At 39.5% G+C, this 23507-nt stretch overlaps 2 protein-coding genes across 2 annotated transcripts; both read left to right on the top strand.

Moving 5' to 3' along the window:
- The first annotated feature begins 12048 nt into the window (after nucleotides 1-12048).
- Nucleotides 12049-15089, top strand: cdx4 (caudal type homeobox 4). Its single transcript, XM_085372681.1, has 3 exons — nucleotides 12049-12484; nucleotides 13862-14007; nucleotides 14856-15089. The coding sequence occupies exons 1-3, from the start codon at nucleotides 12049-12051 to the stop codon at nucleotides 15087-15089; spliced, it is 816 nt and encodes a 271-aa protein (XP_085228807.1).
- Nucleotides 15090-16606: 1517 nt separating this feature from the next.
- chic1 (cysteine-rich hydrophobic domain 1) lies at nucleotides 16607-22334 on the top strand. Its single transcript, XM_085372669.1, has 6 exons — nucleotides 16607-16752; nucleotides 18204-18258; nucleotides 19196-19351; nucleotides 19580-19636; nucleotides 20077-20136; nucleotides 20941-22334. The coding sequence occupies exons 1-6, from the start codon at nucleotides 16607-16609 to the stop codon at nucleotides 20989-20991; spliced, it is 525 nt and encodes a 174-aa protein (XP_085228795.1). The 3' UTR covers nucleotides 20992-22334.
- Nucleotides 22335-23507: the final 1173 nt, after the last annotated feature.

The raw sequence follows: 23507 nt of genomic DNA, 5'->3' as shown, positions 1-23507 counted from the left end.
CAGACCAAAAACCTTTTTAAAAAAAAAAAATATATATATATATATATATATATATATATATATATATATATATATATATATATATATATATATATATATATATATAGGTTAACTTTATTGGAAAAAATAAAAACTGTAATTTGTGAAACTGTTTTTGTAATCCGGCTCCGTTGTCTCATACGAATTTCGTTTTTGCTCAAAACAAAAAGCAGAGAGTGGAGCGCATTAATTATGAACAGTCTCTTTTGAGGTCATGGCTCCTGTGATCTCATCAAATATTCAGCTCAACTAACTCAGGTTGACCAAGAGTGATAGAGAAGAAGGGTACTCTGGATCTCTCTTGGGTTTCAGAAAATCACAGGTTAATGGGGGAAACAGGGTAGAGCTGAGAGTAAGAACAGACAGCTTCAGATTTGACAGTCAGACTATGGAGCCATTAAAGTTACCTTCTTTTCCACCCAGGTATTAAAGAAATGATTTTTCATTTGAAGTTAGTCCAGCTAAAAACAAAAAAAAGCGTATTTTTCTTCTGTACAGACATAGTTAGAAACATCATAGAAACAGTTTATTCAAGAGACCACTAGTTAAACTAATAGAGTATTTATAGACTGAAGACACTGTCACTTAGTAATCCAGCTCTGTTGTTTATATACATTCATATTTTAAGTTAACCAAAGAATTTTCCAGCTCAGTCTTCCTGATATCACCATGCAATATCCTGGTGTTGAATTCCAGACATTATATGCTGTTTGTGCTACTGTGTTCACTGATAATAACGCTGAGGGAACCTGCTTCTGCATCTTGTTGTAGTAAAGCTTGTGGTGCGGGCTATCAAAACTCTATGTGTGTGAGAGAGAGGTCAGCTCAGTGCGTAACATCACCAATGTTTAAAAGCACATTGAGCTTATTTTTATGTTGTGATACAGCACACACACCCCCAGTGGAAATGCAGCTAGCTCATGCCCATTAACCACTGCAGAAACAGTGTTTGTCAGCGAGTAAACTAAAGTGAATATTTTGATCCTTTCCTGATGCTGTTTTGTTTGTGTAAGAGGAGAGGAAGTTATTATGCACTGATGCTTTATATCAAGTATATGGTTTTGTATTTTTAAAGGTGTATTATTAGGAACATATGTTGAGAAACACATGTTTAAAATTATTTTTTTCTTTTTTGTTTGTTTTTTGTTTAAGTATGAATTAACACTTCTGTTATTTGTTGCATTATTTCATGCCAGTCTAACATCATCATTGCCGTTGATTATGGAAATAGCTATCTATGTCAAGCTTAGCCTCTACTTTAACAGTATTAATTATCTCAATATCTGATCAGTTTGGGTAAATGTTGTATTTTATCTAATGTCTTTGGAAAAATCATGACTAATGCTTGCAGCAGCTCAAAGCTCCTTCCAAGCTGCTTCTGTGTTGTAGCGTAACAAGTTGTAGTGTTTTAGAAAATTATGTTCCCCAACACTGTTAACTGAGTGTATGAAGTGAATAAATAAAGATCTATATATTTATACATTACTTGAGGCTTGGTTCATATTTGCTTGAAATATGTGGAAAAATGAATTATGAATCCCTCCTCTGCACATGTTCAAACTGTCTCAGTCTTGCGTCTCTATCTTTGTCTGAGCTATCACACTTATATACTCATGTCTAATCCTCTACCTCTGCTACTTGCAGCTTCACTATCGGTGGGCGTTAGGGAGCCTGGGAAGGGATCTCCAAAGTGGATTGTTGGTGGCACAGCTTTTCTTTCCCTTCTGCCTTGGATGGAACATTTTCTGTCTGGTGTTGCAGGGTCCTGATCCCGCTAAGGTCCAGAATAGGACTTAGGATACTGATTATGTTGTCATTTTACTGAAAATAACCTAAAAATTACAAAAACAGTCTGTTTACTTAGCCTGGCAGGCCGAAGGACACAGTCTCAGCTGAACTCTGGACACACATACACACACGGGGCAGATGGCGGGTCGACTGGACCAGCGCAGACATGCTGCAGGACCGGATGCGCTGTCTACACCGGCTCTCTCTTACCCTTTACCCGCCCCTGTTGCTTGTCTTGTGTTTCTACGGTGTATTGACAGTCATGTGCTTTTTGTGCTGGGGTTTTTTTTCTGTTCTCAAACTGTTCTCCCACTAGGAGCTCAGTCTGAGTGGAGTTTTTTTCCTCCTCCTCTCACCTCATGTTATGTATTTTCGTTGTCTTTTCCTATCAGCCTACCTCTCTGACATGTCTTTCCAATGTGATGTTTGTGTAAAGTTTGGTCAGAAGGTTCCTTTGTAAGTGTGCATGCACAATTGGTGTGCTGCCTGCTGTAACCCATAATTTCCTTTGGGATTAATAAAGGATTCTGATTCTGATTTCAATGTGAGAAAAGCAGCAAAAAGCCTACCTGTACCCTTGCTACTGATGCTAACAGCAAGGAGTGATTTTGTTGTTTCACACTGTTTATATAAATTTTAGGAGCAAAGTTATTTTAGTAATTCACAGGAAAACTAAAAACAGAAAGCACAGAACGTGTAGGAGAAATAAGTCTTTATCTTGATGAATGACCCCTTTGATTCAGATTTATCTACTTACTGCTTGGGCGGTTCCCAGTCTCTGCACTGGGAACACTTGATGTCATTGTTAGTCCTTACCCTGCGTATTTACTCAACAAATGGGAATAATTTCAACGGAAATGAAATCTGAGCTTGCAAACTTTAATGAAATGATTTGTTTATATTGAAATACTCATGCATCCTTCTGCCAGTCTTGTCCTCTTTGGATCGTGAAACACTCACTTCCTTCCAGGGACAAGGTGTCGGCAGCCTGTCTGTGCACCGGCACAATGCCCCTCTGAGCGGAAAAGGAAGGACCTTTTAATCATCCTGGTCACGACTGGAGGACGCCACGCACCGGCCTTCCTATGGGACCCTCTGGTTACCGGTAACTGGGCGTGTCTGACCACATGCCACAGGCCCTTCGCTGTCTCCTCGTAGGATTTGCTGTTTACCATAAGGCGAGTGAGTACCCAACGTCACACCCAAACACATATCAACAACCTCCGATGTGGACTATTTCCAGAGATTTCCCAGATACAAACAAACAAGGGAAGGATGTTGAAGGGGAGGGTATTCTTCACTGTCATGTTTTTTTTGTTTTTTGTATCTGCAAATTCACACAGTGTTTTTCCATACAGGGACAAGGATGAGACACTTTTCCTTTGAAGCCACTGTGCTGGGAGTAGAGCTCCACAGAGAGGCTGTTAAACAACTGACTCATTTACATGAAAAAACAAGGATTACTTAAAATGCTTACATTTCCTAGCAGTGGATACCACAACACCTGCGACGATTCGTCATATTTCTGCACATTTGGTGTCCAAAACAAACCCGGTCTAACCTTTTGTGCATATTACCACCCTGCAAGACAACAAGTCACACCCTTGCATTTAGGAATGAATAAATGATGAATCAAAGGGGGCTGACAAATGTTGCACTGAAGCAGAAAAGAATTCGAGTGAGATGTTTTTCCTCAAAAACCCATAAAGATAGAACATGTTAGAGCATAAATCAGATGGACTATAAAAAGTAATGCAAAGTGTTTTGGCTCTAACTAAACTCATTAAGAACCGAGTGAAGTCCTTGTTTGATTGGATTATTTTGAGTTGAAGTTTATGGATTTGAAATCTGCCTATCAGATGAGGAGAAAATTAAAAGTTAATAGATTAAAAAGGGAGAGCATCAGAGGGATTTCCTGCACCAGGTTTCTCAGTGAAGTCTTAGAAACCTTCTATATAGATTATTCATTTTCATTACTGTACAGTGTGGACCCTTTATGTTTCCTTCATTTAACAACTGCATTCATACTATCCATCCACCTTCCTTGACCATTCCCAACAGCCTCTTCCCAAAGCAAACACAGCAGCAAAAACTTTCCATTAATCACTGAAAAACGGCCATTAATGAGCCCAGGGAGCCTCTGAAACTTTGCCAAAAACATCTGTGATACAGCTTCAAATCCTATCATACACGATTACAGGCAGCTGACCAATCAGCAGGTTAAACCCCTTCCCACATGAATGCCATTCCCAGACCCCTGCTCGAGAAGGTGAAAGGTGGCGAGGCCTGTCCACGCCTCTCACCTAAATGCAGAACAATAAGCCGGATACTGTCCCCATTTGACACCCAACTTTAGTCTACCTTTAATGAGCAAAGTGAAAAAAACAAGCCATCGGCTAAATAAAGACTTGAGCTTCAGGTCCTCTGTGGTTCAGAGGGCAAAAGGAAAAAACAAACAAGAGATCAGCATCAGGTCAATATATGGCCATGTGCAGCAGGTATGGGAATGTTGAGATGTTGATGGTGCTGCATTGGAGATGAAGAGCGATTACAGCATAGGTGTGGACGTATTTCTCAGAAACTTCTCAAATTGACAAAAACAACAAACAGTGAGGCAAAAATAGAGCCACTTAGAAGGTTCTGTGTTTCCTCGCCCCGCTTCCTCTAACCACACATGGGCAAAAAGCAGCCAGAGAGCAGAACTGGATGTTCTGAAAACAAAACAACCTCCCCCCCAAAAAATAAAAAAAAAGTATTCTGTTTATGGGTCTGGGTGAATTGCTGGAATTAGTCTGCGTTGCTCCAAAGAGCCTGTTTTGCCTGGTCATGGACTGTCAGTCATGCTTTTGGAGGCTGATCCATCCTGCTAGTGTTTGAGTTTGTGTTTGTTCTATCCAGGTATGATTTTACTGCATGACAGTGTGTTTGGTATCATTGTCATGCTTGTGACTGTCATGCATTAAGCTGTTGCCCATCAGATGCTTTCCAGATGATATTGAATGGTGGATTAAACTCTGATGGTACTTTTCTATGTTCATAATTCCATCAATTTTGACAAAAATTGATGGAATTATGAATCATGACACAACCTCTACCATGTTTTACAAATGGCTTCCTAAGGACATTCTGTCCATCTGCTGTGTGTGTGCATTGCAGAAGACCACTTTATAAAAAAAAAATCAAACAAAAGTCTGGCTCGTATCGTTGGTCATTCACGATAGTGAATAAATAAGAGATTTTAAATGTTAATACAACATTTAGGTATGTTGTGTTATATAAGTAATCCTGCTTTTTGTAACCTCAAAGACAGACACAGTCTGAAAAAGTCAACAGAAGGTTCCTGTTTTTGTAAAATAAATAAATAAATTACACAGGTTTATTTTACAGAATAAACGTATTGCTCTTACCTTACTTTATACAAGCCAATATGGGCCTGTATGAAATGAAGGTAATGTAAAAAGCTGAACCATCACAATCAGCAGGATACATCCTCAGTGACTTGAAAGATTTTGGCACAGTGATGCAGTGGTTATCGCTGTGGCCTCACAGCAAAAGGTTCTGGGTTAAAAAAGTGTCTGGAGACTTTCTGTGTTGTGTTTGCATGTTCTTGCTGTGCCTGTATGAGTTCCTTCGGGGTACTCTGGCTCTCACAGGCCAAAGATATGCATGTTAGGTTATGGGACCCTCCCCATAACCCTGAATTTGACAAGTGGTTAAAAGGTAGATGGATAGATGGCCTGAAAACACAGAGATATGCAAAACTTGCATGACTGTACTTTCATACTGATACTAATATAAGAGGATAAGTCTAATTTTTTACCATTTGAGAGTGCAACAGGGTCATAATTTCCCGTCATTAGGACTGGTCTTCAGGGGAACGTTAGTATTTATACAAAATTTCATAACAACCCATTTACTTGTTATCTGGAAATTTCATCCTGGACCGTTACCGAAATCTCAAACTACAAAAGACACAAAGGAACAGTTAAACATGTCAAACGTTTTAAACAAAACAAACTATCCATGTCCTCTGGGTGGAACATTTATGGTAATTTTACCCACATAACCCCAGTGCACATATGTAGTACGTGTATGAAAGGAGACCAGAGTTCAGTAAGAATAATAAGTTCATCAAAACCACCACAGAGCAACAGGGTGGCCAACAGAAGTCCAGAGAGAAGAGATTAAAACCACAAACATTCAACTGAGCTTCAAAATAAAAACCATCATGTTCACATTAATTATGCCACTCTGATCGCTGCATTTTTCTCAGGCCCCCCCTAGTGGTGGAGGACTCTATACAGCCGAAGGTGCTGAACAATGGGGGCAAGTGCGCTTCACTCCGAGGGTGGAAGGCTCAAGGAACAAGCTGATGCACTGGTGAACTCAGAACAAGACATAAGCTCTGCACGCCTCTTGTTTGCACTGAGTTACACAGAAGCATGAGATGCTCAGAATCCCGGTCCTATCTGATTTAGATCTGTTTTCTGTTTCCAATCAGTGAGCAGAATGACTGAAGGGGAACACATGCTGCGAATAAAGCAAACATTGTGCATTTTTTTTTTCTCTTTTTTTCTTTTCTCCACTGCCAGGATGCCAGCCTGTCACATTCAAATTTAAACTTTCAAGCTTTCTGATGTTTTCCTAGAAATGTGTTTTTCAACTATTTAACTATTTTTACTTCATTTCCAAATGTTTTTAGTAATGCAGAACACATGAATTACTCAACCCGACACAAATGTATTTTTTTCGTCTTCTTTTCTTGTCCTTTTTTTTTTGTTTGTTAATTTCCTGAAGTTCTTGAAAATGTTTCCACATGACACATATTTCCCAGCAGTCCCAGTGGTGGCAGCAGGTGCAAACACCATCTTTCTCAATAAAAGGTCCTAATATTTCTTCTTTAACATCAAGTGATCACCTAGTGAGTCGAAATCCTAGATAATGTGACAAAGGTTGTTAGCCATACAGTAGCACAGAGGTTTCTTCCGGTAAAAAGGGAGTTTTTCCTTCCCACTGTCGCCAAAGTGCTAAATCATAAGGGATCATATGATCGATGGGTTTTTCTCTGTATGTATTATTGTAAGATCTACCTTACAATATAAAGCGCCTTGAGGTGACTCTTTGAATTGATTTAGTACAGTTAGATCTACACATAAAAAACAGGTACTATATTTAGCAAATCACTTAATTTGAAATGTTTTGTAGAGTTCTGTGGGTACTGTGGTATCTTTGGTACTGAATATTGAATAATCCTGCTCTTTTACAGTTCCAGTCTCAAAGATCATTATGGGAAGAGATGAACAACTATTACTTAGGACTAACAGCTTCTACTAAAACAACAAATTGGTAGAGACTTAGTGAATATGTTAGCTCAAATACAAAAGTGACAGTTATTTCTTATTCACATAAAAACATTTTAGATGTGAAATATACTGTTTTGTTGTACTGTAATGGATTATATGACACAAACTAATGTATTTATGTATTATCAGGAATCCAGCAATGCATGTTGTAGCTTCTTCTAATTCTCAGAGTTTAATTTTGCGTGTTCTTGCGTAAGTAAAGGATGGCTAATTGTTACTGTTGCAAAAACAACTTGCAAGAACATTTTCGTCACGTTGCCAACATTCATTCTGTCGTATCCTGAGTACATTTACTGCAGAACATGATTTCGTGCTTCCCAGATGTTTTGCGTTATAAAGGACTCAGGATTGGTTAATTTGTTTAAAAACAAAAACAAACCATCTCTCAAAATAGTAACAAGTGGTTGTGTTTTATCCCCTGCGGAGATGCGCCATGTTAAATTGAAGACATCAATAAATTCCTGGGCTGCTTCACCTCTGACTGCCATTGATCTGCTATATTTACATTATTTCTCTTTTTTTCTTTTCTCCACTGCCAGGATGCCAGCCTGTCACATTCAAATTTAAACTTTCAAGCTTTCTGATGTTTTCCTAGAAATGTGTTTTTCAACTATTTAACTATTTTTACTTCATTTCCAAATGTTTTTAGTAATGCAGAACACATGAATTACTCAACCCGACACAAATGTATTTTTTTCGTCTTCTTTTCTTGTCCTTTTTTTTTGTTTGTTAATTTCCTGAAGTTCTTGAAAATGTTTCCACATGACACATATTTCCCAGCAGTCCCAGTGGTGGCAGCAGGTGCAAACACCATCTTTCTCAATAAAAGGTCCTAGTAATATTTCTTCTTTAACATCAAGTGATCACCTAGTGAGTCGAAATCCTAGATAATGTGACAAAGGTTGTTAGCCATACAGTAGCACAGAGGTTTCTTCCTGTAAAAAGGGAGTTTTTCCTTCCCACTGTCGCCAAAGTGCTAAATCATAAGGGATCATATGATCGATGGGTTTTTCTCTGTATGTATTATTGTAAGATCTACCTTACAATATAAAGCGCCTTGAGGCGACTCTTTGAATTGATTTAGTACAGTTAGATCTACACATAAAAAACAGGTACTATATTTAGCAAATCACTTAATTTGAAATGTTTTGTAGAGTTCTGTGGGTACTGTGGTATCTTTGGTACTGAATATTGAATAATCCTGCTCTTTTACAGTTCCAGTCTCAAAGATCATTATGGGAAGAGATGAACAACTATTACTTAGGACTAACAGCTTCTACTAAAACAACAAATTGGTAGAGACTTAGTGAATATGTTAGCTCAAATACAAAAGCGACAGTTATTTCTTATTCACATAAAAACATTTTAGATGTGAAATATACTGTTTTGTTGTACTGTAATGGATTATATGACACAAACTAATGTATTTATGTATTATCAGGAATCCAGCAATGCATGTTGTGGCTTCTTCTAATTCTCAGAGTTTAATTTTGCGTGTTCTTGCGTAAGTAAAGGATGGCTAATTGTTACTGTTGCAAAAACAACTTGCAAGAACATTTTCGTCACGTTGCCAACATTCATTCTGTCGTATCCTGAGTACATTTACTGCAGAACATGATTTCGTGCTTCCCAGATGTTTTGCGTTATAAAGGACTCAGGATTGGTTAATTTGTTTAAAAACAAAAACAAACCATCTCTCAAAATAGTAACAAGTGGTTGTGTTTTATCCCCTGCGGAGATGTGCCGTGTTAAATTGAAGACATCAATAAATTCCTGGGCTGCTTCACCTCTGACTGCCATTGATCTGCTATATTTACATTATGCCGAGCTCAAAGAGAGAGATGTGACTTTTGTTTCTCAGTTTGAAGTCATTGCACATTTTTATTGGTGACTGAGGTCAACCGAAGCAGGAAACTGGCTTCCCTTCTCTCTACTGCCATATGCAAATCGAGCTCTATCAAACCAGTGAGTAAATATTTAATATGTGCATTCCTGAAAAAAAGACAAAAGACTCATCAGACAATGAGAACATTCAATTATTATGGGTTCATTTTTAACACTTCTGCATTTTTTCCCTGTCATTAGTCTTTTAATTATCATGAAAACTATCTAAGCCACCTTGTCAATGCTGTATAAAAGCTTTTACTGCCTTTTGCTGTATATTCTATTCTATTTATTTAATGATTATTAGTACAGGAACAAGTGGCAAGCATAAAACAATGCCAATTACAACAGCAATGAGAGTAAACAAGAGCGCCGTGAGGCGTAATACATAACACAAACACAATGAAATTAGTGATAGACATTTACCTGTGAGTTTTCATTGTGCACATGCAAGAGAAGCGTTAAGACTGGAGACGTTGCATAACTCAACTGCACCATCTAGTGTTTTTACTAGATAGTTGCAGGTGTTTATCGTGTCGCACTCAGAGGCAACAAACATTTGAATGCAAACACAGAATCAAAATGAACCTGAGCTGAGATTTTGATCATCAGCACTGTAATTTACAAAGAACTATAAGTACAAAAGTCATTTAAAGAGAACAATTAGGAAATAGTACTTTTTTAAAGGAAGAAAAGTCAGAGTGTTGAAGTTCAGTTGTTGAACCTGAGATAGACAGCTTCACAGAGATTTGAAATCCTTTCTTCAAGACTTCAGAAATAAAGTCTTTTATATTATTCCACAAGAACAGAAGCCGTTTGTGCCCCACGCTTTGTTGATGCCATCTGTGTATTATTATCAGTTGTACAAATGTATTATCCATGTCTTTGTACATTGCATTAATATTATGCAGACAAGACCTTCAGTCATAGCGAGATATATCCACAGCAAGCTCATCTACCCATCCTCTTTAATAGATTTTAAGCTCCTCCATCAATAAAAGTAGTTTGCAAACTTAGAATCAAGCTGATTTCATATTTAGACATGGAGGCACATGCTGAACTTCATAAGCAATATTGAAAATAAACTAGAAATTATCGCAAAGCTTATATTTATTAATAGCAGATTTCTAAAAATGTGTGGATCAGTTGGTTTTATTGGAAGGATGAGAGGAAGAGAATGGCTGGGTTGATGGTTTTATTGGCGGAGGCTGCCCTCTTGAGGTTGTCAAACTGAAAATCAATCAAGTTACAGCAACAGCAGTAGTTCTGTGGAAATCAACAAGAGGGCGTCATTTGGTCTGATTATAATCCAGAAAGGCCGAAACTGAAGGACAGACCAGTGATTCCAGAGCAAACAGTGCAGTGATGTAGCAAAGTGGACGCGGGTTTATGGTAGTTTTGTATGAGTGTAATAAAACACGTAGTGAACAACTAGCAGATAGATTCTTATCTGTATTTTTTTTAATGGCTGTTCCTGTCTGCTTCCAGCAGTTTCTTTTTCCTTACAGAAAAATCAAAAGTGGTTGTCACTGTGTACACCTTTATTATTTGAGTGCTTTACCTGAATCCCACTAAGTAATACGCATTAGAAAAGCACATATTGATTTTTAGTCATTTGTAATGTCATGGATCGGGAAAGCCAAGAAGCTTTCTCTTACTTCAAAGTGCCACGACACTGCAGTACGCTACCCCCCTTGCTGCCAAAATGCAGAGTTAAAGGATTTCCTGAAGCAGAGCCAGCTGACTGACAGCCAGGACGCTGCACTGTGTGCAAATCACAGGCGTGACTGGGCCGTGGAGTGTCAAGAAACGACTCGATCACTCAGTAGTATTTTCTCACCATTAACCAGATGAGATTTTCACCCCCAGTTATGTTTCTGCGCTGATTAAATTCCTGAGCGACGAATTTAATCAGGCAACAGAAGGCAAGCAGCAGTTCAGACGTGTGTGTGCACACGTCACGTCTGAACTGCTGCTTGCCTCCATAAACCCGCGTCCACTTTGCTACATTTGTTACTATTTCCTGTCCATTAATCTATGATATGGGATTTTATAGAGATCTGAGTTATACAAATGGGCTTTTTTTAATCGATTCATTGACACACTAACATTAAGCAAACTTACAGAAAAATGTATGCAGAGCAGTTTGAGGGGACAGCGTTGACTCATGTGTCGCAGGCCGCTGTTTGTCATGGAGGGGGTTGCAGGAGTTTCCTTGTAACCGGAATTAGCTGTGAAGTGCGACCTTGAGGTGTGAACACGGAATACTACTTGCTTAAAGAAATAAAGTCTCATACTTTGCACCTCGTTTGCAAGTGAATATCTTGACAAATAATTCGGGGTTTACGTGTGAAGCGTGGTTGGAAACTGCTGAATCCCTGCAGCTTTGAAATCTAAATTCGATCTAAACGTTGCGTAATTATAAGATGAAACTCTAGAAATGTTGGCATCGTTACTGCATTTTAATGTAGGCAATTGCTCAGTTGCCAATAGAAAATTAATTCTTGCAACAAATGTGAGAAATGTGCGCAATTACGCATAGGCCTTTTGAATTAATGCATTTGTGAACGTGTTGCCTCGGTTTATTGCAGCATGTGCAGCTGATAGGCCCTGGTGCTAATTTATTCACGGTGTGAGGAACTCATGTCCAGGATAGGCCCACTGTCCTGTGATGACGCGCTACAGGACAGGCGCAAGGGGACAGCTCGCTCTCATTTGGATGCAAATCTACAAGAGTTGAGGAGTTGGCTGATGTCAGGCAGGCCTTAGTGTACCTTTGGTCTCTTGTCAACAGAGCCACAGCATGTGAGGCTGGAGACAGGCTGGAACTACTTTGCATTTCTCTCTGGGAACCGATTTGGACTATAAACCACAAGGATTGCTTTTTAAACAGCTACAGGGAGACAATGTCGCCTTAAAATAGGCAACATAACCCCTCAGCTGTTTTGATATATTAAAGGTTTTTCACCAAATCATGTATGTTGGATACCTACTGGATAAAGAAAGCGGCATGTATCACCAAGGACCTGTAAGAAGATCAAGCATCAATCTGCCTCCACAGAATTTTGTTTCAACACCACAGTACCCCGACTTTACTGGATACCATCATGTGCCAAACATGGATACGCACCCACAGTCTACGGGGAGCTGGGGGCCTTCATATAGCGCCCCTCGAGAGGACTGGGGTGCTTATAGTTTGGGACCCCCTAATACTATTCCTACGCCCATGAATAACTCATCTCCTGGACAGGTTCCTTACTGTTCAAACGAGTACGCACATATGCATCCTCCGGGATCTGCGGTAATACAACCGCCACCGGACAACGTTAATGTTGCACAACTTTCTCCTGGCAGGGAAAGGCGTAATTCATACCAATGGATGAGCAAAACTGCGCAATCGTCGTCTACAGGTGAGACCATTGTGCCAAAAATGCTGTTCTGTGTATTTAAGGAATAGAGAAGCTGGTTGTGCAGCAGAAATTAGTTTTTTGCGCGGCTTAGTTTCTGCGTCCATTTACGCACAGGTCATGTCATTTAAAATAATGTGTAAAATCAAACAAGTTCCATCGAAACACACCAAACTCCACACTGATGGAAAGGGTACAACCGGAAAATTGAAAAAACCACTGAAAAGAAGTTGAACGAGCAGAAGGAAACTCCGGTCCTGTGACAGTGCATTTTGCAGGTTGCTTAAATTTAAACTGTTATGAATATAAAACCTCGTTAAATCTTAAATAGGCTACTTATAAGGTCATAATTTATTTGGCTTCTGTGGAAACTCTGTTAATTACCAATGGCATCAAATGTATCCACAAACCGTTTCCATGTCTTAACTTTGATATACATGATGTTAGGATGGGCCTGACATTCTAATCCCAGACCTGAGCCCAGCAGCTCTGGCTGCTCTATTCCCATGGAAGAAATTTTAAAAGGTGCAAGGAATCGGCGCCAGGCCCAGTTGTGATGTAAATGTCATTACTGCAGGAGATGCAAGGTCGGCCTCTCTGTTACAGTGTTTGGTGTTATCCGTCATATCCAGGCAGTGTCCCTTTTTCTTTCAGCACCTCTTCGCTTTGATATGCGCCAACCTCCCTTCCTTTCCCAAGAGTTATATTGCCGGAAAAGAGTGACGTTTTTCACAGCTAATATCTCAAACGCAGAGTACTTACACGTTCACAAAAGAATGTGGATTTTATGCATTTCAGATTGAATGTATTTGGTTTACAGTAGAGCTATTTTATCCATGCCATATAGGAGTGTTTTTTTTAATAATATCCAGACATCAGTTTAAATCTTTTAGCCGAATTCATGGTGAGTTTACTGGTTTCCTTTAGTTGTTTTTTTTTTTTCACTCCTCCATAAGACCGATGACACACACATTTGTACCTGGGAAAGTGTAAAGCCATTTCAAATAGCAATAGCCCACATTCAGACAGTAATTTGGATATTTACGCAGAATGAACTGAGTTGAACCCACGGGTTCTTCAGATGTCTTTCCCGTGTCTCGTGGAGGAACTGACTCATCGTTCTTTGAAATTCAGCGCACTACAGCTGTCATCAAAGCAAGATCAAAAAGCTGTAACTGCGTATCTGTTGAAAAGACAGAGACATGTGTATTGAAGACGCAGCTTATAAAGATGCTATGCGTCGATAGACCGGTCCTGGCATGCAGCCTGCTCCGGGGGGGAAACCTTCCAGTTCAACCACTTGGCTACAAGCAGATGATCCTAAAAACGGGCAGACAACCTCTTCATGACTATGTGTTTTTTGTTTTTTCACCTTCACAGGTAAGACAAGGACGAAGGAGAAGTACAGGGTAGTGTACACAGACCATCAGAGATTGGAGCTGGAGAAGGAGTTTCATTTCAACAGATACATCACCATCAGAAGGAAATCTGAGCTGGCTGTCAACCTCGGTCTGTCGGAAAGACAGGTTGGTCTCTATTAATTACTGTTTTATTTTCTGTCCTTTTATTGATTAAAGAAACGACAATTAATATCATATAAATATACCTATATAGTAATTTCTATATGAAAGAATTATCACATGGCATAAAATATATAAATACGTAAAATAAGCTGTATGTTTACATGTGCTTCTAACCACAAAAGTAGGTCAGTATTGTCAGGCAATAAATTGTGCCTGTATATATATTACAGCCGCATAAATTCATTATTGGACAGGGAGGGTCTGCAAATAATTTATGATTGGAAACATAAATTATTTGTAGTTATTTCGGTGATTTAATTACGCTTTGTATTATACATTTTCACATTTCTGTTTGAAATTATTCTATTAAATGCTTAATTTAGTAAATATTCAACATTTTAATGTAATTTTGTTAATTTTGTATGACAATAAATAATTCAGAGAATAAAAAATGTCAGAGTAATGCCTTACTAAAAAGATAAATAAATAAAAAATACGAGAAATGCAACAACAAATTATTTGTTATTTATTTCCTTTCAAGGCCTATTTTTACAGACCTGGATTTTATTTTATTTTATTTTTCATTATGCCAGTGGACAAAATAGAGAAAAAATAGGGAACGCCCAGACTCGGGGAAAAGGTTTCTAATTGGGTGTTTTTATTTAATTTAATTTTATAAAATAGAGAATAAAATGAAAAAGCAATTGGGTTATATATACTTGCTTTTCAGGCCTATTTTGTGGACCTGTTGATGTACACGTTATTTGCTTTGTATGTTAATTATCAAATTATATGAACAGGAAAATATTCATCAAATAATTTTTTCTTTCTTTCCTTTTGCGTCTCCTCAGGTGAAAATATGGTTTCAGAACCGCAGAGCTAAAGAGAGAAAGTTGATCAAGAAAAAGATGGGTCAGTCCGACGGCAGCAGCGGGTCTGTGCACAGTGACCCGGGTTCAGTCAGCCCTCTGCCGGTTCCGGGGTCTCTCAGTCCCACGGACATCCACGGCTCTATGTACCCTCCTCAGGGAATGAACACCTTGCCCTCTATCAGGAATATACAGCAAGTGACTGTGACTCAGTAGAACAGCTCGCCCTGAGGACGATCACACATAAGTGGGCACTCACAGGACACTTGACAGGAAGCCAGAGGATCTGAACCCAAGTCCTGAAGCACAAAGCTGCGGATAAACAGCTGCTTTAAAGCAAGGAAACGCTGGAGGCTCTTCAAATATTAGTTTTTATAGAATAGTTTTAACGAAATGGGGGGGAGAAAATCGAAGTATTTTTAAACTGTTTTAAAACGTTTGTGAGTTAATAAGATATAAATAGCTTATCTTTTTTTGTATTTGGTATGACGTGCATGTGTTTGTGGATAACGTGAGAAATCAGGGACATGCCATTGAAGTATTACACTGGACCTCGTGAAGCTAAATCTAACTGGACAAATCGTTTACGCTTTCAAGCACAGTTTTGTGAATCAATCAAACAGATGGTACGGGTAGAGAGGTCGTCTAATGGCAACTTTGAAAATGTAAATAAAAGGTGTTTTGCAGTAGATCTGTCAATTTCTTTATTTCTGAATTGTTGTGCATCTGGGATTCACAGAATAAAAACCTAACCAGGCCTGTTCACTGGTATATCAACCAGGGAATTATCATCTCAGCATGGCCTTTTATTTAAAATTTAACTGCAAGAAGTTCTAAAAAGCCAGGGACATCATCCGTGAGGCTTTTTTCCCCTTTGATGCATAATTTTGCGTCATTTCAATGCATCTACTTTTAATTTGGAATTTTAAAAGATTTGACAAGTGTAAACATGAAAAGAGTCGGTAGCCTTGCAATAAACAAAGAGTTTGAGTGGCCTACATGCAAAGCTTGGCCTTTCAGTATGTGGCTAAAAGAATACATGTAAATGTATACAAAAGCATCAGATACAAAAGAGTTAAATGGGATTTTTAATTTCCTGATCCATTTGGACCGGTTCACATTGTAGATTTAAGCCTATGTTAGGGTGCAGTTTCATTTGTCTGGAAAAGGTCAGCAAAGCAGGTTATTGTCATTTAAAGTGAGTAGTTCAAGCCTCTGTAGCTGACATGTGGCTTATTACGGGGTGTTCCTGACTTTGACCCTCTGCATATGTCTGAAATGAGGAAGTTCATTGATTATCCCCGAATATGAAACTTTTATTCTGACATATTCTCCCATTGGAAAAATACATTTCGAGACGGGCCAAGGCACAGAATACATACAAGAACAAGAGCAAGTGGGGGGAAAGAAAAAAAAATAGAACTGGGGAATATTGGGGATATGTGAATTATCTATACTTCATTAATGATCAAATTGGGGATGGGACAAAAATTAACAGCTAATAATAAGAGTAATAACAATAATCCCCATCCTCCTTGTATACACTCATGCACACACCTGCACATACACAAATATTACCGTGGATTATTAAATACATGTATTTTTCCGGTCTAATACCAGGCCTGGTCCTTCAGGACTCAGCTGGGCGATGGTTTCTTCTCCTCTATGCACACTGTGTGGCTCTCTCCCGCGCGTGGCCTCGTGCGTCCGTGCGCGGCCCCGCCGTAGACGTCATGAGCGTCTTACTACCCAACATGGCGGACTTTGATACCATTTATGAGTTAGAAGACGAAGAGGATGAGCACGTAGTGAGCGAGGAGCACTTGCCCAGATACTGTCCGGAGCCCGTGGTTATGCGAGGGGCCGGGCACATCACGGTGTAAGTGGAGCCACGTTTGTGCTTTCTTTCTGTTTCCGGTATCGCCTGTTTAGCTGAGGCTAGCCTGCGAGCTAACGGAAATCAAAACAGTTAGCCATATGTTTGGTCGAGGGTATAGCTGTTTCCCCGTAAACCCACGTTAACGACTTTATGTCAGCATGGCAACCTAAAACTTGGCAGGCGCAGCCGTTGTTAACGTTGGTCAAGTTTACGTGAGATGCTCTTTTAGCTACAAGTCCTCATCCTTGTGTTTTGACTCGCATTACATTACCTGTCGTGGGCTAATTCGCAATGGTTACTGTAGTTTTCATAATTGTTTGTCCCTTAACTGCCTATATATGATGGAGACCTTTGCACTTTATCATGTTGATTAATGGGGGATAGAGCCCGAGGCACGTCCAACCTTCAGAGGGACTTAATAAGATGATGTTTGTCACTGTCATCGCTATCAGATCCACCCTTCATCTTCATCCTTCACCTTATGAGCTGATGCCGAGGCCAAGCTGGAAGCTTTCTTCAACTTGACACGTGGATGCTATTAAGAATAACTACGACAGAAAAAAGCCCAAATTTGAAAACATAATCAGCTGTTTGGAAGGGTGCTGTTGCTGCTAGAGGATTGCTGCACCCTGCTGATTTTATTCTGCAGAACTTTTTCAGACTCAAGTAGTCATCCTCGGGTACTGATAAGGCTGTTATCAGATTTTTAGGGATAAGTTCTGATTGCATGCCAAATATCAAGTAAATACAAGGACTTGCTGACAGTTATTTAATCAATGGACTAGCAATCATGCAGAATCCCATGGATGTGGCTCTTTCATCCTTCTTTACATCAAGAAATAAAGTAACCTCCAAGTGAAGCTGCACTGATTCTCAATTATTAATGTTTAAAATAGCAGTTTGGCTGATTCCAGTGGTGACAATCTGATTCAGATATTCCATCTTTTTGAGCCAGGGAGAGAATTAATGAAATCCTTGTCTTAACAAGGGTTACTTTATCCACTGAAGAACTGAAACAGCAGATCGATATAAAAAATACCCACCATTGATGAAGGCCATCTTATTACCCAGTTCTGCAGTGTTGGTCAACATGTGTACATGGTGACATATAAGTGCATTTTATCTACTGTTTTAAAAACAGTAGATAAAATTTATGCTTTTGCTTAAGCCTGTCAAGAGACACTGACACAAAAGTCAAGACTGTCTTTAACCCATGTGAGTGCAGCATGATCTCTCTACAGTGGGCCTATACACCATACAGAAATAGGAAACAGTCTTTGCTGACATTTTTAGTTTAATGTTGTCCTTTTTTCTGTCATAAAGTTATAATTAAAATAGGTAAATAGTGTTAAATAAGGAGCAGCTAATATATTTTAGCTTTAGATTAATTTTTGTTGTTATTGAGTGTTTGTTTTTGACATATCTGCTCTGTTTTGTTTTGTTTTTTTCAGGTTTGGACTGAGCAACAGATTTGACACAGAATTTCCCTCTGTTCTCACGGGAAAGGTACAGTTGCTTTTTAAGTTTTTCTTGCACTTCAGTCTTGCAGACTGCTTTCTGTTCAAATCCAAGTGGGAAGAATTGAGCAATTAAAGCTGCAGTGATTCCTTAGTTCTTTTGGGCTTTTTACAGCCCTAACTTCCCCAGTCCTCCCCATTCAGCCTTCCGTGAGGGGTTTTGATCTGATGGAAATTCATTATAAGTAGCGTACCACACTGCATAGAAAAGGAGCTGCTGTCCAACTCTGTAAATGAGTAAGCTGGCTATGGTGCTCAGTTGGCGCCCAGTGTTTCGGAGGGTCCAGCACCAGGTGATAAAATAATGAAATGAAGACTCTGCCGTAGACAAGAAAGGAAAGCTTCCTGGGTCAGACGCAGAAACACAAAAAGGCTGCAGGGGTAAGAGCAGGCCGAGGGAAGTGTGGGGCAATAAAAAGTACCTTCGGTATTGTGACCCAGGGTGACATGTGATGGATGAGGTCACAATTATGATGATTGAAGGGTGCAGATCAGGCCCTGCTGGGCTTTATTCTATGGTCTTTGGCTGTTTGCAAAGAGACCTTTGCATCCTGTCATAAAAGATTACGACCCCTGTTTTATGGCGTACAGGCTCAGAGAGGAATGAGCATCCATTCAAGTTGTTTGGCCGGCGCTGCCACAGGCACTGAGCTTATCTCTCCTTTGAGTCCCTCCTTGCCTTGAACAGTCCAAAGCCTGGTTAGCAAGTTGGGGGAATGTATTTAGATCTCATCTCTGGACAACATCTGCAAATATCTACCTGTTTGGTTTTCTAAAGCTCTTTGATCCTTGTGCACAGGTTTCTTATGCATTGAGAAATCTTTTCAAGTCAACATGACCAAGAAACAATTGAATTATCCAACTTCCTTGTTTTCTGAGAAGTTCCCATGTTCATTTCACTACGTGTCCTGTCCCTTTTTCTTTAGGTAGCACCAGAGGAATTCAAAACCAGCATCAGCAGGGTGAATGCTTGTTTGAAGAAGAACTTACCTGTGAATGTGAAGTGGCTTCTTTGTGGCTGCCTGTGTTGTTGCTGTACAGTAGGCTGCAGCCTATGGCCCGTTATCTGCCTCAACAAGAGAGTAAGTCTCAAATCTCCTGTGACACGAGTTGGACAGTTTAACTCTCCCTTACATCAGTGCTGATTACTCAGGGGCTGTTATAGCAATTGGTCTAAGTGTAGACGGTAATAACAACTTGCGTTCAATAATAATAACTGTTACCTGTTCACGTGTTAAACTGAGTAATGTGTATTTTTGTTTGAATTAACGGGCATGCCCTTTTTTCCCCTCTGTGGTCTGTTCCCGAAGACGAGGCGGTCTATTCAGAAGCTGTTAGAGTGGGAAAATAACCGACTATACCATAAGGTAAGGAGGATGGCTACAGTGCACCTGAGTAAAAGTGCTTAATTGGTCTGTGTCAGTGTGTGTAAGATGAGTATCATCGTGATGGATAAACATCATTAATCTGTTGTGTAAGTTTTAACCCGCCAGTCAGATCTGGTGCAATCTGGTACGCAGTGCCTGAAAGGACCGTGAGGTCAGCAGTAAAAGTCCATGTTAATTTTGTTTTGTCTCGCAGCAACAAATTACAGCTAGTAGCCGTGCAAAGGTATAAAGGAAGCTCTTCAGGGTGTCTGGCCACAGTTTGACCCCAGCGAGACCAGACAGTCCTTCTCTCGAATTCCCCTGACACTGAAGAGAAGATTTCCTTTGTTTGTGCATTTGTGTGTGTGTCTTTGTGTCTGTTTGAGAGTGAGGGAGATGTCCATTCATTGTATCTGTCTTTTTTCTTTTTCTTTCATCAGCTGGGGCTGCACTGGAAGCTCAGTAAAAGAAAATGTGAAAGCAGTAATATGATGGAATATGTAAGTAGGCATGGATTTCTCAACTATGCCCTTTACTGATCAATCTGCAGATCATTTTTAGCTGCTCAACTGTTTTTCGGTAAAATGGATTAATAAAAAAAACAGTCCAGGAAGCAAGGATGAGCAGTTTCTATGACAAAGGACCAAAAAGGGAAGTGAAATGTTATATAAATATATAAGTGTTATTTGCAGATTATTTAATAATGACTCATTTTCTAGTGCTTTGCTAGAATGAACTGATATTTAATTGTGAATTTGTAGAAACCTTTCAAAGTAAAAAAGAAAGTTTGTACTTAATAAATGAGGAATTATTTGGTTTTTAGTACCACCTTTCCAGCTCCAACTAAATGTAAATATAAAAGTCAAGAAAAATATATGACGTATAAAGTCTGTCTGTTTATGTAGTAACTTGGCGTAATTAAATGCAGCCAAATACATTCATTGTGTTATAAATCCTCCCTTCATGAAGGTTGTGATGTGTAGTTACTGTTGAAACAGTTTTAGAGAGGTGGCGTGTGTTGTTTGTGGTGCTGCTGGTCGTCATTGCTTTGACAGGTTTTTCTTCCTATGTAACCAACCCCCGCTGATTTAAATGATTTGCTAGGCCGCATGTATGTGAGTGATCCCGCAGCTGATTTTCAGAGAAATCCAGAGAAACTCAAATCTCTTACTTAAACTTAAACTTTTGATTACTTTGTCTTTGTCTGTGTAATAAAGAGATTAGTTAAGTAACTAGTAATGTTTGTGCTCTGGTGAAAACAGTTGGATTTTAACCTTGCGAAATTGTGTTTTTCCTCTCTTCAGGTGATTCTTATAGAATTCCTACCCAAATATCCTATATTCCGACCAGACTGACGAGGCCGTTGCCAGACTGGATGAGTGGCCCTTGAATCTTATCCTTAGTGCCTTGTATATACAGTATGTTGGAAAAAAGGGTCTGCGCCGCTGTGTCTCGTGACGACCCTGTAAATCTCCCAGTACCTTGTACATTAAAATTTGCAACACTGTCACTTTGCTTTAGAGCAGATTTTGCACATTTCCCGACAGAACTACACATGTTCCCTTTGTTGCACTCTGATGTGTTTTTGTTACATGTGAGAAAAAACAAAACAAGTGATACTCTCAAAAAGTGCATTTACCCCAAAGAACCATCAGCCTGTATCCCATCTATTAAATCACTAATCCCTCGCAAAGAATGTGATGCCTCCACCTCCGTAACTATCCTTGCCTTATGTATGATTTAAAAAAATAGAAACTACATGTAACAGGAGGAGGAAGGCTTTGGGTAATTCAACAAGTCTGTAGGCTCAGATGCTGTTTGTTGGGTTTCCCCTCTTTTAATCCAGTTCTTTGCAGGTAGATGGGATGGTTGAGATTGCCTAACGTACAGTGTACGTCATCACCCCGTGTTTTGTCCTTACAAGAACCCTCTGTACATGGGAACTAGCTAGTAAGAACTTGACCTGTAAATACCATGTTAGAATAAGCTGTACAGTGGTATACCATTGTTTACATAAAGTTACTTAGCTCTTTAGTTTTTTTGCCAATATATTGCTGTACAATAGTTTTGATTATGAAAGATGTCTACGTACCTTTCTAGTTTATATGGACCTGTTTATCTTGTAAGCCATATAGTGACTATGTACCTGATGCCAGAGTTGGGACTGATTGTTGCACATGAAGTTCAGGATTTCAGACTGGAGTGGATCCTGAGTTTTCTTCCGGTGACAACAGCAGTGCATGTTACCATGCGGTTTTTGCCAATTAAGATGACATTCAGTGATTGGTCATCCGTTAAAGATGGAGATGATTGGAAGATTTGAATTTGAACTCTGCACTTCCACTCATTTCTCTCCCACCCCCACTAACTTTGTATTAATTTTGTAGTTTTGTACTTTTCCCTGTGCTGTGTTTGGTCCTCCTGAAGTGTTAGGAAGCACATGCTTCTACAGATCCTGATGTGTTGAGCTGATGGTTTCTTTGTTTCACTCATCCTTTCAAGTGTTGGTTTTGTTTTTCAGAATCTTAGTCAAAAGAATGCTGCATTGCATTGTATTAGAGTGCCTCTGGTATAGTTGAAAACCACAGAGAAGTGCAGGTTGAAATCTGTTCTCCTGTACAAAGGAGAGTTTACTGCTCCCAGTATTGTCCCTGTTACATTTTGTTTTGTAAGTGTTTATCATGGTGACCTAATCCCAATGGAGAGAAAATAAATTGTCGATTTTGAATTTAATTTGTTGCCACTTCCTTCTTTTTTCCCCCTTATGAAACCTGTGGTGTGTCATGTTGGTAGAAGCAGGTTGTGACTGACCTTGGCTGATGCACTTTGACCACAGCCTGCTGCCCCGCGATGAAAAATGTGGCTGTTTGTCATGTTTAACAAGGTGGTGAATCGTTAACTTTAACAAGACAGCCTGCAATTACTCAACATATATACAACTCAGGAATGCTGTTACCATAACGTACTGCTGCTTCCTAATGACACGGACCAGCAGGCAGCAAGCCGAACATACAGTTTCTACTGTACCTGACCACAACAAGTACTGTAGTGGTAGGCTTCACTTTGGGGTGGAGGGTTTTATGGTCCTCTGTGCTTTTTGTTTTCACATTCACAGCCTCTCCTGGTTTAGCTCGAGGAAGTGTTCAGTAACCTTTTACTGCTGCAGTAGTGTGAAGTAGAAATATCAATTGTATTGCAACATATGGCATCCTAAAAAGCCTTTTTAAATTATGAGAAACTTGGGGACATGCTACAGTCTGACAGTAGATTCCCTGTGTGGTAAATATACTGATACATTTAGGTTTTGGGGGATTAAAACATCAGGCTTTTAATGACAATGTATATATATTTAAAACTTATTTAACCTTCACAATATAGACAGAAATAAAACTAGCACCGTAATTGTCGGGCTATAAGCCGCTATTTTTTGCACAAGCTTTGAACCCTGCGGCTTTTAGTCAGGTGCGGCTTTTCTATGGATTATCCATGATTTTTGTCATATCGTAAGACGATTTGTTTTGTTTGTTCCGCTGTTGTACGGCACTACGTTGCCTGGCGGAAGGGCATGTGATCAGACACACAGTATCGGGGTTCAAGAGTGGTATGTTGGTCACATGTCCATCTGCCAGGCAACATAGTGCCGTACAAGTAGCGCTACACGTTCAGCGGGAGTCGTGGATGACGAGCGGCAATAAACTTGCGAAAAGCAAGTCATGCTCAACTCCACCGGTGGAATCTGACAGCGTGGAAAAGTGTGAAAACATCCATGATCACCAACGGATTTCGAAGGGCTGGACTGCTGCATGATGGAGAGGAGGACACCGCCACGGCCCTTCAGAGGGTGTTCGACTCTGACACTGACAACGAGGAT

This window comes from Diplotaxodon limnothrissa, linkage group LG2 (genome assembly GCF_057381915.1).
Source record: "Diplotaxodon limnothrissa isolate DT_005_m linkage group LG2, D_limnothrissa_male_GT1.1, whole genome shotgun sequence".
NCBI classification, from domain to species: domain Eukaryota; kingdom Metazoa; phylum Chordata; class Actinopteri; order Cichliformes; family Cichlidae; genus Diplotaxodon; species Diplotaxodon limnothrissa.
The sequence above is the reverse complement of the archived record's forward strand: the minus strand, read 5'-3'. Positions and strand labels throughout refer to the sequence as shown.